Here is a 13,290-nt window from a genome sequence, read left to right as displayed (position 1 = left end):
CCCAGGTGCACTTACGAAAGGATTAATGGTATTAAAGAATGGATACCACTCAATCCTATTGGTTGCTACTATTGAACACTATGTGGCGTTGCAGCTTGGACCTTTAATTCTCATTTTCTTCGAGTTTTTGTTACTTTGACTTTGTACTAAAACTTTGACTAAAAAGGTATGGATTGTTTTTTTTTTTTGCATTTTTTATGTTTATGTTAAAAATGCTGCCATTCGGGATGTAAAAGGCAAGAAATTGTTCATCCTAAAAGTATAGGTGATTGATTAGGCCCACTGTCAGCATTACAGTCCGTCAGTGTGTATACAATATTTAATGGTAGGATTTTGTAACCAGGGCACAGTGGAGCATCCACCAGCATTAATCTTTACATTTGCCCCTCTCTTAGTTTGGTTGATAGCAATGCACCCTGTAGAAGAAGCAACCTGGCCTCGTTTTCTCATTGTTAGTGACAGTTGAACATCAACTTTCTTTGTTAATAAAGAAGAAGGGTAAACTGGCTAAAACACCAACCAAGAGTGTCAACTTCTCTGTAGTGTACAGCCTTTCTTTTCCAGCAGGGGTCGCTTACATGAGTGTTGGATGTCACATTAAAGCTACAAATCACCTCCCAAAAAAAATCAGCCGATTTCAGGTTCATTATCTTTTGTCAGTCAGAAATAGCAAGGTGATTGCTGTGGAGAATATACTTTCTGCTGCCGATTATATTAATGTTGATTTATTGCACTGGGATTAAAGGGCTGGTATGACTCAATATCCATGTCTGGGACTAGAAAGTTAAAAATGGTATTGTAACATGTATTGAAAGGATTTATTCTACCTAAAGGTCTGTAAGCTTAAAATTTTCTGCCTATCTGACCTTCTCCTGATGCGTGGGCTAATTTCTAAAACGTGACATGGATCCTCAAGGTTTTCTGCCCATGTGTCGGCTTACAGATCTCTGTCACATTAGTTGAGTCTCTCCAGCACAGGTCCTTTTGGCTGAGAGCAAAGCCTCTTGGTTAAGGCGAATCTTCTCAGCCCATTAGAGCAGGAGAAATCCGCCCCCTTACATAACAGTATGAAGCCATTGTTCAGGCAATCTGTGCTGCAAGAGGAGCTGAATGCTGCATTCACAACACTAATTATTTTGCAAATAAAACTTTTCTTTTTTATTAACAAAGATTCAGAAAATCAGGCCATATTTTATTCCTCCAATTAATTATGTTCTTAATTTTTTAATGAGACACTTGGGAGAGGGGTTTACTTAAAGAGGATGTGGAGGTAATGGCAGTATAAGCTCCACCTGTCATACACTCTTGTCTCCAGTGTTTTCCTCTCTGTCTGGGCTGGTGTCCGCAGTTGTTGATGGTTAGTCAGAGGTGGGTGGTGTGTGACGCTCACCCTGCACGGCCGCCTCTGACAGATCCGCGAGGTGATAATTGACTTCTGTCATCGATCACTCACTTAGCTTTTCAAATGGCTCTCAGAGACTCTCGAGCTGTGGTGGCTGCTGCTACTTGACTATTTCTCTCCCAGAACACCCCACAAAGAGGCAAAGGAAGAGAAGTTTTTTTTTTCTGTTAGTGGCTGCCATCTTAACAGAAAGGCTTCCTGCATAGGCCTACAGATGGTTTGAAAATCAATTTGAGCTTTCAGGGCTTTGACTGGGTTTTGACATTGTAAAAAGCAAAAATACATAGATAATGGTGCCATTTGACTTTCAAAACCATCAGAAGTGATGCTTAACTTAAAATACTCTTCTCTACTTTACTGGCGATTTTTTTTCCCGACACCCTAAACAAATAAGAAAACACAAGTTCAGTTTTTGACGAAAAATAAATCAGGTTGAGAAATACTTGTTTTTTCAGCGATGTGATATAACAGATGGGGAAAAAAACCTTTTTAACTCTATAACTTAAAATCCTCTCATCTTATACCATTTCTATTGAAAACAAATTTTCATCTGTCTCTACACCAAACAACACGAAACTATTAATAGTGGTATTTACACATGAGGACAAACTTATTAGCTCCCCTATGAAAATTTCATTGATTTAAATGTATTTCTCAAGTGCTGTTAAACAAAGAAAAGAATTTTTAATGTAGCTTTTCCAAACATCTTAATTTTATTTTGGATGCTGAAATTATTTTACTTTGCACACAGAAATGAAAATATTCCAAAAAAAACCAAAAACTACCAGGGTCAAACTTACTAGCCCCCATGGCGCTTATAGTCAATAGTATATCATTTTTACAGGATAACCTGCAGCCATTTGTTGTAGTTTTCAAAATGTTTCTGACATTCTCCTGAGGAATCCCAGCCCATTCTTCTTTGGCCAATCTCTCAAGCTCCTCCAGATTTGATGGCCTTCTGGCATGGAACTTTCTCTACAGTTCACCCCACAGATTTTCAACGGGATTTAAGTCAGGGCTTTGTGCAGGCCACTCAATAACATTCACTTTGGTCCTCTGAAGGTAGTTCTTCAACGGCAGTGACATTTGTTTTGGCTCATTGTCGTGTTGGAATAAAAAGCGAGGACCAAGACCCAGTTCTGTTGCTGATTGCTTCAGGTTTTCTTTCTACATATCCTCCACATCTCCTTCTTTCTTCATGGTTCCTTCCACCTGGACGAGGATTCCAGGTTCCAGATGCACTGAAGCATCCCCACATCATAATCCTCCCACCGCCATGTTTCACTGTGGGTATGGTGATCTTTGGGTGATATGCCTCTCCCTTCTTTCTCCAAACATCATCGTCTCTATGCCCAAAGAGCTCTAGTTTAGTTTCATCTGACCAAAGGAAACACTTCCAGTATTCATAATATTTCTTCAAGTTGTCCTTGGCAGACTTCAGTCTAGCTTGAAGGTGTCACTTCTACAAAAGGGGAGTTTTTCTTGGTCTGTACCTTGCAGTCCATTCCTGTGCAGGGCTCTAGTGATGGTCTTTTTTGAGTCTACAGTCCCTGACTTGTCTAAGTCCTTCACTAGAGTCTTGGCAGTTGTTCTGGGCTCTTTAGACACATCTCTTACTAGTTTTATTTCCAGAGTCTTTGAAATCATTCTCTTCCTACCTCTGCCAGGCTTGTTCTGGACTGTGTGGCTCTCACTGAATTTCCTTATTTTACTTCTCACTCCAGTTCTTAACACTTAGAAACGCTTTGATAACTTTGTAGATCCTTCCCCTGCTTTGTGGGGGGCTAATAATTTTGTCCTCAACTGTATAAGGACTCAGACTGATTGGGAGCTTGGATTGAAAATATGGCTTGTCTGTTTTCTTTGGTTAATTTGGTACCAAACTCTCCTATTAAACAGAAATAATCGATTAAATGAAATTATTTTGTATTTAATATTGACTGTCAGAGTCTGACAGTTTTATTTTGAGAAATTACCAGATTGTCTTGCATTTTGTCATCCATTTGTGTCTTTCGACTCAAGTCAAGACACTTGTCTTAGTCACATGATCCCCAAAAGGTAAGCCCACAACTAGATAAAATAAATCTAAAACAGGAGACCTCCTTTGCAAAGGGAAAAAAGGCTGAATGAGGAGACAGAACTAAAACCCGCAACTGCCAAGAAAGAGAAAGCTGCATTTAAAAGACAATGAGAGAAGATACCAGGTTTATAATGACAGGGGTTTCTCACGCAGCTTTATGTTGATACAACATTATGTTGAGTTATATTTTTTCTGTGCTATGATTTTAGTCCATTTATATGGATTTTATTTCAATGTTTTTATCTCTGCTGGCTGGTCCAGGAAAATGCCCTTCATTAAACTGGTCCGGTGGCACAAAAAAGGTTGGGAACCACTGGTTAAAGCATGTGATATCAAAAAAGTATGAAAGATGCAATAATTCTGAAAATTTTAAAAGTGTATCATCCCTATGCTTTCTTATTTGATTTATAGTGTTTCAGTATAAAACTTGACGGAATGATTTGAAATGATGACTCTGTGCTTTTTGTAAATTTTCAGCAAATAGCAACAATACTGTGATAATACTGATAACCGAGATATTTTAGAGTATAGTAATTGTGATAGGAAATTTTACATCTCCGCACAATGTCTTTGTTTGCTACATGTTTCCTCCTTTATCATCATCACCATCAAAGTTGCAGAGAATAATCTGAAGGTAGCCGACAGCAATTGTGATCCTACAGCATCAAAGTGGTTCGAAAACTGGACCAGCTAGAATGTCAGGTGTCAATCGAGTAGTTAAAATGTACACATAGTGATTTGGAGGGCATTGCTCGTTTACATACAACTCTATAACCATAAAAAACTTCAGAATCTTATTTTTCTCTTAGATTTTGCTGAACTGTTATTTTCCAGACAATGTCCTTTAAATATTGGCTAAAGTTGCACCAGTAGACCATTGAGGACCTGCATCAGCTGAGTTTGGGCATGCTTATTCATGACCAGTGGCTGGCCAGCTCTCTTCTATATTACCAATTTATTTTCTGATCTTCTTTCATGACATTTCCTGCTGTGCACACAGCGGAAAAGCAGCTTCAGAGTGCGCAGCATAGATGGATTTGCGAAAACTTATTGCAGCTTTCTTTTTTTGCATCTTCAGAATAAACATTTTAGTTTGTTTCAGTACAGTTGAATCCAATTTGAATGGGTACATTGTGACCTGGTAAATAGTAACCTAAATAGTAGAACCATGAAAAACATGTTTGCAACTTGTAGGCCTCTAGGTCTGTTGAATGTTTCCAAATCCGCAGTATCCCAAATTCAGGTATATACCATCCAGACTGAAAGCAGTCAGTCGTCAATGGTTCAGTCTTTTTAGATATTAACAATCAAACATTCAAAACTAATACATAGCCGTTTTTCTGGAGAAGAATTGTAGTTCTGAATGAGTTGGAGCTGAGCTGTCACTCTAGGGAAATGCATTAGTTACAGCAGAAGAAATCGGGTAATAGTAGATGAAAATTGGGTTATAATTAATTGCACTGGGGGTGATGTAATAAGTCCCCAATTATGCAATAAATAAAAAGAGGAAGATTTACAGTATGAGCATGCAAATGAGCAGAGCTACTGTACTGCAGCTTATAATTATGTCTATAGATGGATGTGGCATGCAGAAATATTTACAGAATCAGTCAAAATGGCTCCAATGAAAATGATGAATAGAGCTAATTGGGCTTTCTAGAATATATTCATACTGCGTGAAGGTAGCCTGTGTTCTTTAGTTAGTGGATTTCAGTTACCTATGACACTGATATGGTATTATTAATAATCTTATTAGGAATTCCGATTTTGAGATTCTTATTTGCCATAGATTACTGTCACTCAGAGTAAGAGACCCCACACATGTGCATGTAAGATCCTTAAATTAAAATCATGAATTTTACACGTGAACTCTCACATGGCAGCTGTGAGGGGAGAAATATCTCCAGAAGGAGGAACAAAGCCTCCTCTCCGGGGAATACATTCATTTTGAACGTAAGTATGCTATCACGGGGACATATCTCTTCAGGTATTAATTTCTGCCGTATCTGCGTTCACGACGCCACAGTGGGGTGATACGGCTGGCGAGCGGGCTAGCTCATTTGGAGTGTAATACTGTACAGCTGTGAGATAAAGAGAACAGGGCGAGATTATAACAGGCACAGGAAGAACAGAGAATTACAGAAATGAAAAAGGATGAAAGCCCACAGAGATAATTAGTCCTGCTCCAACTTGTACGAGAGGAGTCGATTTTTAAGAGGTGAGCTTGGGCTGGTTTTGTGCTTTAATTTTGTCTCGTGACTTTTTGATGGAGCACTACCCCTATTGTGATGAGTTAAACCAAAACAGCTGCTCTAATGATGTGATGCACTAATAACAGAGCAATTCAAACATGCAATATTCTAGCATTTAAACCTTTTGATTTTTATAGGGTGCTGAAAATGATGGCAGTGTGTACAGTAGTTATGCACATTTTGACATAAAGGCAATATTTTGATTGATAAATTGCATAAATGCATTCTAATTCTCTCTGTCTCTATGCTTCTGTTAGCAGCTACAGCTCGCTGTGCTGTTTGCATGGCTGATTGTCTGCTCTATTTGTGATGACTGTACCATAATTTCTCCCTAATTTGCTGTCACCTTTGATCGATCTCACCCACTCTCCACTTCGTCACGATTTGCATAATCCTCCAGTGTGATTCTTTCTTTTCTTTTCTATTTGCAAGCTCAGATCAAACTGAAAAACAGTAACCACAAGGCTGTCAAAATCTTTCATACATTGATACCAAGGGATACACGATACTAGATTATTGCAGATAATTGATATATCGATATTTCCAAACCCAATTCAGACGATACTGATACCAATTTTTTTATGTTAAGTACACCAAGTCAGCTTTGTAGGACCGACACCCTCCAGCTGATTAGTCAGTTAGTTAGTTGATTAGCTCTCATTTGACAAAATATCTACAATTCCATGGGGACAAGAAATGCAGAGCAATGCACAGCAATTGATTGGTGGATGTGTTGGTGTCAACCAAGTTTCTCTTTGGCTGCAACCAAGCGGCAACCTCCAGTCCTGAAAAGTGCAGAAGTGCAAAAAATTGCAATACAGCAAGTGTCCTCTTCAGGAACACCAGAAGGTCTGAACACCTGTTTAAAAGCTGTTTTTTACACTAGGGGGTGATTTTTTTTGTACCACAATCATTTGGATTATATTATTATTATATTATTATTATTCTATTATAGAAAAAACTTCACTGCGCACTGATTGGTGCATCTCATTTGATTGACAGGTAGCTCGACAGGCAGAAGCTATGTTTCTGTCAACCAGAATGCTAGCTAGCTAGCTGACAGGAAGTCGAGCTCATTGTGCGGGCAGCTAGATTGATCCAAAGTTCGGATGAGACAGCAATTTCAATATGGAAGCTCCCGCAGATTGGCTTCAAAAGCAGTTTAGGTCCACCTATTGTAAGCAGATGGCTGACATCTCCCAGCCTTTGTCCAGTTCTTTCCACGGTCTATGGTTGCAACAGACCTATAGGTTTGCAGGGTGAATCCCTGAAATTGTAGCAAGTGCTTGAAATAAAGCAGAAACAAAGTCTTCTCTAAAATTAAAATGAGCTGCAGTTCAAACCACACCTTTAGTCTTGAGAACACACCTGAAGTTTAAGGAATGAGTACAGACGAGACAAAATAGTCAGCTGAGAATGACCATTAGTTACTCTTTAAACTGCACAGACTTATTTGTGCGTTCTGCCATTATGTATGATAGATATATCAGCAAAAATAATCAGATCTGCTGTTAAAGTGATCAACTTCGTGAGATATTATGGGTGGACCACCCAGGTTTATTCAAAGCCACCCAAGTATATTTGTTGACTTTTTTTGACAGTTTTTTGTCGTGTATGCGATAATCTATATTTGTGCAAGAGAGATGTGTCTCTTGCACAGAGAAACAAGGTACCATTTTCTGACCATATCACAGCAGGTGCTCTCAAAAGCTGGGGCTATCAACTGGTCCAGCCTCAGGACCCCTCAGCTCCTTAATGAGACTTTATATCCCAAAATTCTGAAAAGTTTGAACCACTGAAATTTCTTTAATGTAAGTAGTTGGAGTGAACAAGTATGACTAAAGAAAATGTTTTTTAAAGAACATTATTAAAGAAACATTGGTGGTACATGCATGCATACATTTTATGTTCCTCTGTTTACCCCAAAATAAATAAGTTAAGATCTCAAAAAAAAAAAAAAAAAAACTCACTAGTTATCGCAGAAAATCAGTTAGAATATATGGATGTATGCCAGGGCTTCACTTTTTTCCAGGCACACATTTGCAACTGAAAACAGCTTTAAGACCCACTGTTGGGTGCTAAAATACCATATGAGAACCAGTGTGCTAAAAAAGTTTCAAAAATTTCGACATCTCAGCATAAATGTACAGGAAGGTGCTTACTTACTGCTGCTGAGAAGGCGACTGTTACTCCTACACAGACTGCACAGAAGAGTGGGAAATTAGCACCCACCATCAGCCAAATGCAGGTACTTTTTTGCAGTGTCAGGGGAGTCTGCTCAACTAACTGGGCACTAGGGCAGGTGAATTAAAGTAGCCAACATAATAGTGATTTTGTTATGGTGAACAGCATAAACTAAACCCACTTTTTTCTGATTGTTCTTTCTGACTTTATGAGCAAAGCCAGGCTGGGGTGGTTTGTATCTGTTACAGGTGTGGTGGAACCAATGTCTTGCTTGTTGCAAGCTCAATGTAGTAAAAACAAGAGTTTCAGCATAAGTCTGTAGAATTTGCACTCAAAATATTAAATTCTAGCAAATCTGAGAGTAATTCTCATAATGCAGGAAAATGCATATGAATATTTTACAGTGCCCTCATGGAAAAACAGCAAATGTTTGAGCAGTTAAATACTGGACAAATTGGTTGAAAACAAGGTTTAAAAAGAGCAACAGTTTAGATCATTTATGCACCAACTTTTGCTTCTTGAATAGCCTATATCGTTAATACTGTAAGCCGTGCTGGTAAAAAATGTTTGTGGCAGGTAGATTTTTTAATCCATCAGCCACAGCGAAAAAAGAAGTTCAACTCCGACACTGCTGCACAGGTTATGGTTTCATTCACTTGCAGCTGGCATGCTAAACTGTCTTAATCATCTCATAAAGATGTAAATGTTTTGTTATTGTTGCTTGTAGACAGATAGAGAGCAGAGGAGAGAGACTTTCCTGTACGTCCTTACCTGTGGACTATTTACTGTTTACTGTTTACTGTGAGCTACACATCACTCTTAAATTCTGATGCCCATAAAATGTGCTGAAAAGAAAATTAGAAAATACAGAGTTTCAGAAAAAAAAAATTATTATTGTATGTTATGGTTTGGAAAATCTGTTTCATTTTGCCCATAAGCAGAAAGTCTAATTTTGCATGTGTTCAGTGACTCCCTTTAATTTGTAGGTTGGTGTTGAAAATAACAACATGATCCAGTTTTGGGTGCTTTTTTGATTGCCATGGTATCAAAACAAGTGTTAGCATTTGATTATTACCAGTATCTAATCAAAATTAAAATTTTGGTATCGTAACAACTCTAGTCATGATTTAAAGCTCCAGTTTGAGCCTGGGGCTTTTTCCAAAGAACAAAGCAGTCACATGTGACCAAAACCTTTCAGAGAAAACATAAAAATGAAAAACAAGTCCCCTCAAAGCATCAAAAATACAGCAGTTTCTAAAAGCAGAAGGGTCTTTTGTAAGATTTTCTGCAGGTAAGTGTATTTTTGCAGCAAGCACGGTAAATATTGTGGTTATTATTAGCTCAGTTCAACAGGAAAGGTGCTCGCTGTGTATTTTTGAATCACCCCACTGAGCCTCTCTGTTATAATAATATATCTCCTCCAGGCCGACGGCATGACTTTTCACTGTGAAAATCTTTCTGTAACACTCTGCAGCACTGATCAGAATACTAAATTGAAGCCATTAATTCAAGCTCTTTAGCCCGTGAAAAACGGTGGCCACACATGTTATTTCTCTCATCTTGATCTCTTCATTGACGTCTTTGGGTTCCTTGCTGAACACGTAACTGCAATCAGTGATAAAATCCAATTTTTTGTAATAGCCTGTGGACGCTAATCAAGATAAGAATCTCTCTGCGACCAACAAAGACGAGACATTGAGGGATTTTCTCTGGAAAATGGTATTTAATATGCATGAGGGAAAAGAGGACAGGAAATGAAGCTCCTGCTCTGCAGAGATTTTTAAATGTGAGCATTTTAAAAAGAAAGTGTGGCTTTGTGTGTGAGCGTCTGTGTGGTTTTCTGATGTTTTTATAAAATCTGAAAAAAACTGCCCGCCTGTTGATCAGGAAAAAGGTGACTGACTCTGGTTTTTCTCCTCTCGATTTTTCCTCCTTGCTTCTCGGCATGCAGACAAGTCTCAAAGTTTCGTTTTCTTTGATGACGGTAAGCTGTGCTAATTGGATGAAAATGTCAGCATCAGCCGCCACCAGGCTGCAATCAGTGCTTTGCCTCTGTACCAATCACCATCAGTATGCCGTTTGTGCTCCCCTCTCCACGCTTAGGACTGGGTCAATCCATTGAGTCATCAAATGATTACAGACACCAGCGATCCCTCCCGTGTCACCGATATCGATGCCCCATACCCCAACGCCCTCTCATTCTTTTTACATTTTTTCATTTAAAAACAAAACACAAGAAAGTTGAGAACTTGTAAACCTGTTTGACTGAGATTGACAGAAAAAAAAAAAAAAAATTCTGTCCTTGTTGGAAAAAAATAGACTGTCCATATTCCAGAGATTATATATTCAACCAAATTGTTTTTTCAGACTGGTTATATAATGGGAATTAAGCCTGCCCCATGTGCAGTACTTGACTTTGATACCATATCCATGCGGGGCTTTGCTTTATTTACCATTAATATAATTTGTTTTTTATGCAACTGGCTGGAAGATTAGAATTGACAACCTCTCTAGATAACAAGGTTTCAACATTGACCCAGTCCTAGTGGCCCTCTCATCGCCATGTGACATCATAGCATCTGTGTCCTGCATGATGATTGACTGTGATGGATACCTAATATACAGTAAGTGTTTCATCTGCCGCCGCTGTATGGAGCCCTCCTGTGTTTTAATCACCTCCTTCAAAATGCCCTCCACCGCCCACGCTTTGAAGGAAACCAGTCATTTCCCTTTGTGTGTCTGTGTTTATGACTGTGTTTGATGGCAGGTCTACTAAAGGTGAAGACCGCTGTTAATCTTTAAGGCAGCATAAGATCAGGGGGTTTTATTGAGGTCACCTCTGAGCATAATGTGAGGAGTATCCTGCCAAAAGGCCGTGTGCCCTTTTGCACTCAGAAACCATGAATCTTTGTGCATTTTTGCTCCCTCACATCTCTGTAGAAATTCTCCAGCTGATGTTTGTTGGCGGGTTTAGCATATTTATTGATTCCTTTCTCCATTATTTGTGACTGACTGCTTTATCCACAAATGATTTTACAGATATTGCAATCTATTTTCCCTCCTTTCAAACCAAACCGTGAGGATAATGTAGTCAAAGGAATCACCAAGAACCCTGGAGGATCAAAGCGGGGCAATCTAGTCCTGTCTCCTTCATGTTTTCATCACTTTCTATTGATGTTTGTCATATTTGATATGCTGCGTGTGAGCATCTCTGTTTTTTTCTCCTTTGTGTATGTGGAAAGAGCAGTGTTTGCATAGCCGAAGATGACGAAACCGTGAAGAAATCTTTACATAATTGACAAGTATCTAATGTGCATGTCTTAATTAGTGTCCTATTTGATCACACCATGGACCCTAGACGCACGCTTCCTCTCTTCAGTCCAACATTCAGGTCAAGTTTGTTCAATTATCTGGTAACGTGACAGTGTATTTTAAAGTTTGTAGAATAATAAAAGCCCTCTACATAAAGTGTTGTGTTTTTAGTGAAGGGGACATGCTTGGAAATATTTGGTCTCAAAGGAAGTAAAGATGCAGTCACGACAGACTGGGTTTTGCATTGATTTGTATAAGGAGGCAGGATTTTGGATTTTGAGATATCACAAAAGCCAATTGTGGTCCAATATTCAAATTTGTCCCTTTCATGTGGATGCTTGAGCCTCCAGTCTTCATAAACTGATCACAAATACTTCTTGTGTTCACTAGTTTAACTTTTGGAATGAGTCTAATTTTCAAATTCATCACTCACTTTGATTTTTCAATTTTGTGATAAAGTAGCATGCATAATGGTCAGAATTTTTAACAAGGTAATAAAGCTTTTTTCTGTAGGGGAAAAAACATTGCTGATGCAAATTACTCTTCCAAGCAGAGTGTTTTTATTACTTAAAGGAAACGTCTCCAGGGGATCTTAAAATAAATGGGGAAATTAAATAAGGTTATACCAAGTGCAATGAGAGTGAAAGTGAATTGTTTGATTAATAGCTGCTTTATTTACAACTTTGTTGGTTGTTGCTTCCCAAGTAGCCGTGCAACTTTTTTTACAACTTTTCCCATGCTGAGCCATTCATTTGGGGTAAAATCCAATCAGATCAGTCTGTAAATGTGAGAAGTGTAAGGCTTGATGTTGTTCATCTGGCTAAAATGTCCATCAGCTCATGCAAGGAGAACTTCAGGGCTGTTACTATGCTTTAGCTACATTTGTGCATATTCATAGTAAAAGACAAAGAAGGGAAAGGGTTTTTTTTTTTTATTAAATGATTTAACCATCAGACAAAACTTTTTACATAGAGTACAAACTTGTCCCTATTTTTAGGGTAGGGGATTTTTCTGTTTCTTGGGGGAATTGTGGACAAGCCAGAGGCACATACTTCTGCCTGAGAAAGCATATTTTGCATAGTATGTGACCTTTAAAGTCCATAATGAGTGCACTGTTTTTTAAAAGAATAATTGAATTGAATGCTTTATAGCATGCCTTTCAGCACACTTTGGTAAAGCCACTGCAGTCTCCCTGCAGCCATAGTGAGGTAAATTAAGTCCACTATTGCTCCTGAATGTCACTTTAAAAAAATTACATAGACAGCTCAGTTGACAAGTCAAAAGTCATCTGCGACTTAAAATATCAAAAAATCACTTTTTCTGTCCTTTTTTCAAGGGCTGTCAAGATTAAACTAAGATTTGCAATTGGTCTGTAATTTTTTGACAGATTACCTTTTAACTGTTCCCTTAAATGCTTTGAATCCACAAGTTTCTTTTTAAAGTCTTCTATCCTTAGAAACAGCATCCCTGAGTAGACAAGGCTGTCTCTGTTTCCCACTGTATATAAGTAGAGTTTTTCACCAATAAGGTATATTTGATATTTTTCTATATTGTTAATTAGAATGTTTAATATTAAGCCTTTAAAAGGAGCTGTGTGTTGTATGTGTACATTTCTTTGTAATAGCTTTAAACTAAATGCCCAATGACTTTGTAGTACAGTAGTCCTGAATTTCTTCTTTATTTGCATTTTACAGATGGTTTTAAACATGTTAGATTTACATTATCACCACCACCTGGACTGGAGTTGAAAAACGAGCATGGATTCAGGACTAAAATTGAAATTGAGGCCCACTGTTAACTGCTCTCAGCCTCAGTTAGACTCATTTGTACCAGAGTGTTGACAAACCAATCATCAATAACACTCAGTATTTGCTTCATTCATCCAGGGCACAGCGTTGAGTGCAGGTCACACGTGCTCCCAGTACAACATGCAATCACTGTAATTACGCACATAGAACAGATGAAAATGGAGGTAAAATTACAGTTTATGGTGAGAGTAAGCTCTTGGTCTTTATGCAGCCTGTTTGACAGCTTTGTGATTAGAAAAATAGGGTGTCTGC

The 13,290-nt window shown here is 38.3% G+C and overlaps 1 protein-coding gene across 4 annotated transcripts in view; it reads left to right on the top strand.

Annotated features, from left to right (window-relative positions):
* The window catches only part of slc4a11 (solute carrier family 4 member 11), a 224,895-nt gene that overhangs the window by 148,372 nt on the left and 63,233 nt on the right, over positions 1 to 13,290 (top strand). For 3 of the 4 annotated variants that reach the window (XM_041812784.1, XM_041812786.1, XM_041812788.1), the window contains exon 6: positions 9,870 to 9,902. The exons of the other annotated variant lie outside the window; for it this stretch is intronic. In XM_041812784.1, the coding sequence (XP_041668718.1) occupies positions 9,870 to 9,902 (33 nt within the window). The remainder of the gene's footprint in view (positions 1 to 9,869; positions 9,903 to 13,290) is intronic. 4 annotated transcript variants of the gene reach the window in all.

This window comes from Cheilinus undulatus, linkage group 18 (genome assembly GCF_018320785.1).
Source record: "Cheilinus undulatus linkage group 18, ASM1832078v1, whole genome shotgun sequence".
NCBI lineage: Eukaryota > Metazoa > Chordata > Actinopteri > Labriformes > Labridae > Cheilinus > Cheilinus undulatus.
The sequence above is the reverse complement of the archived record's forward strand: the minus strand, read 5'-3'. Positions and strand labels throughout refer to the sequence as shown.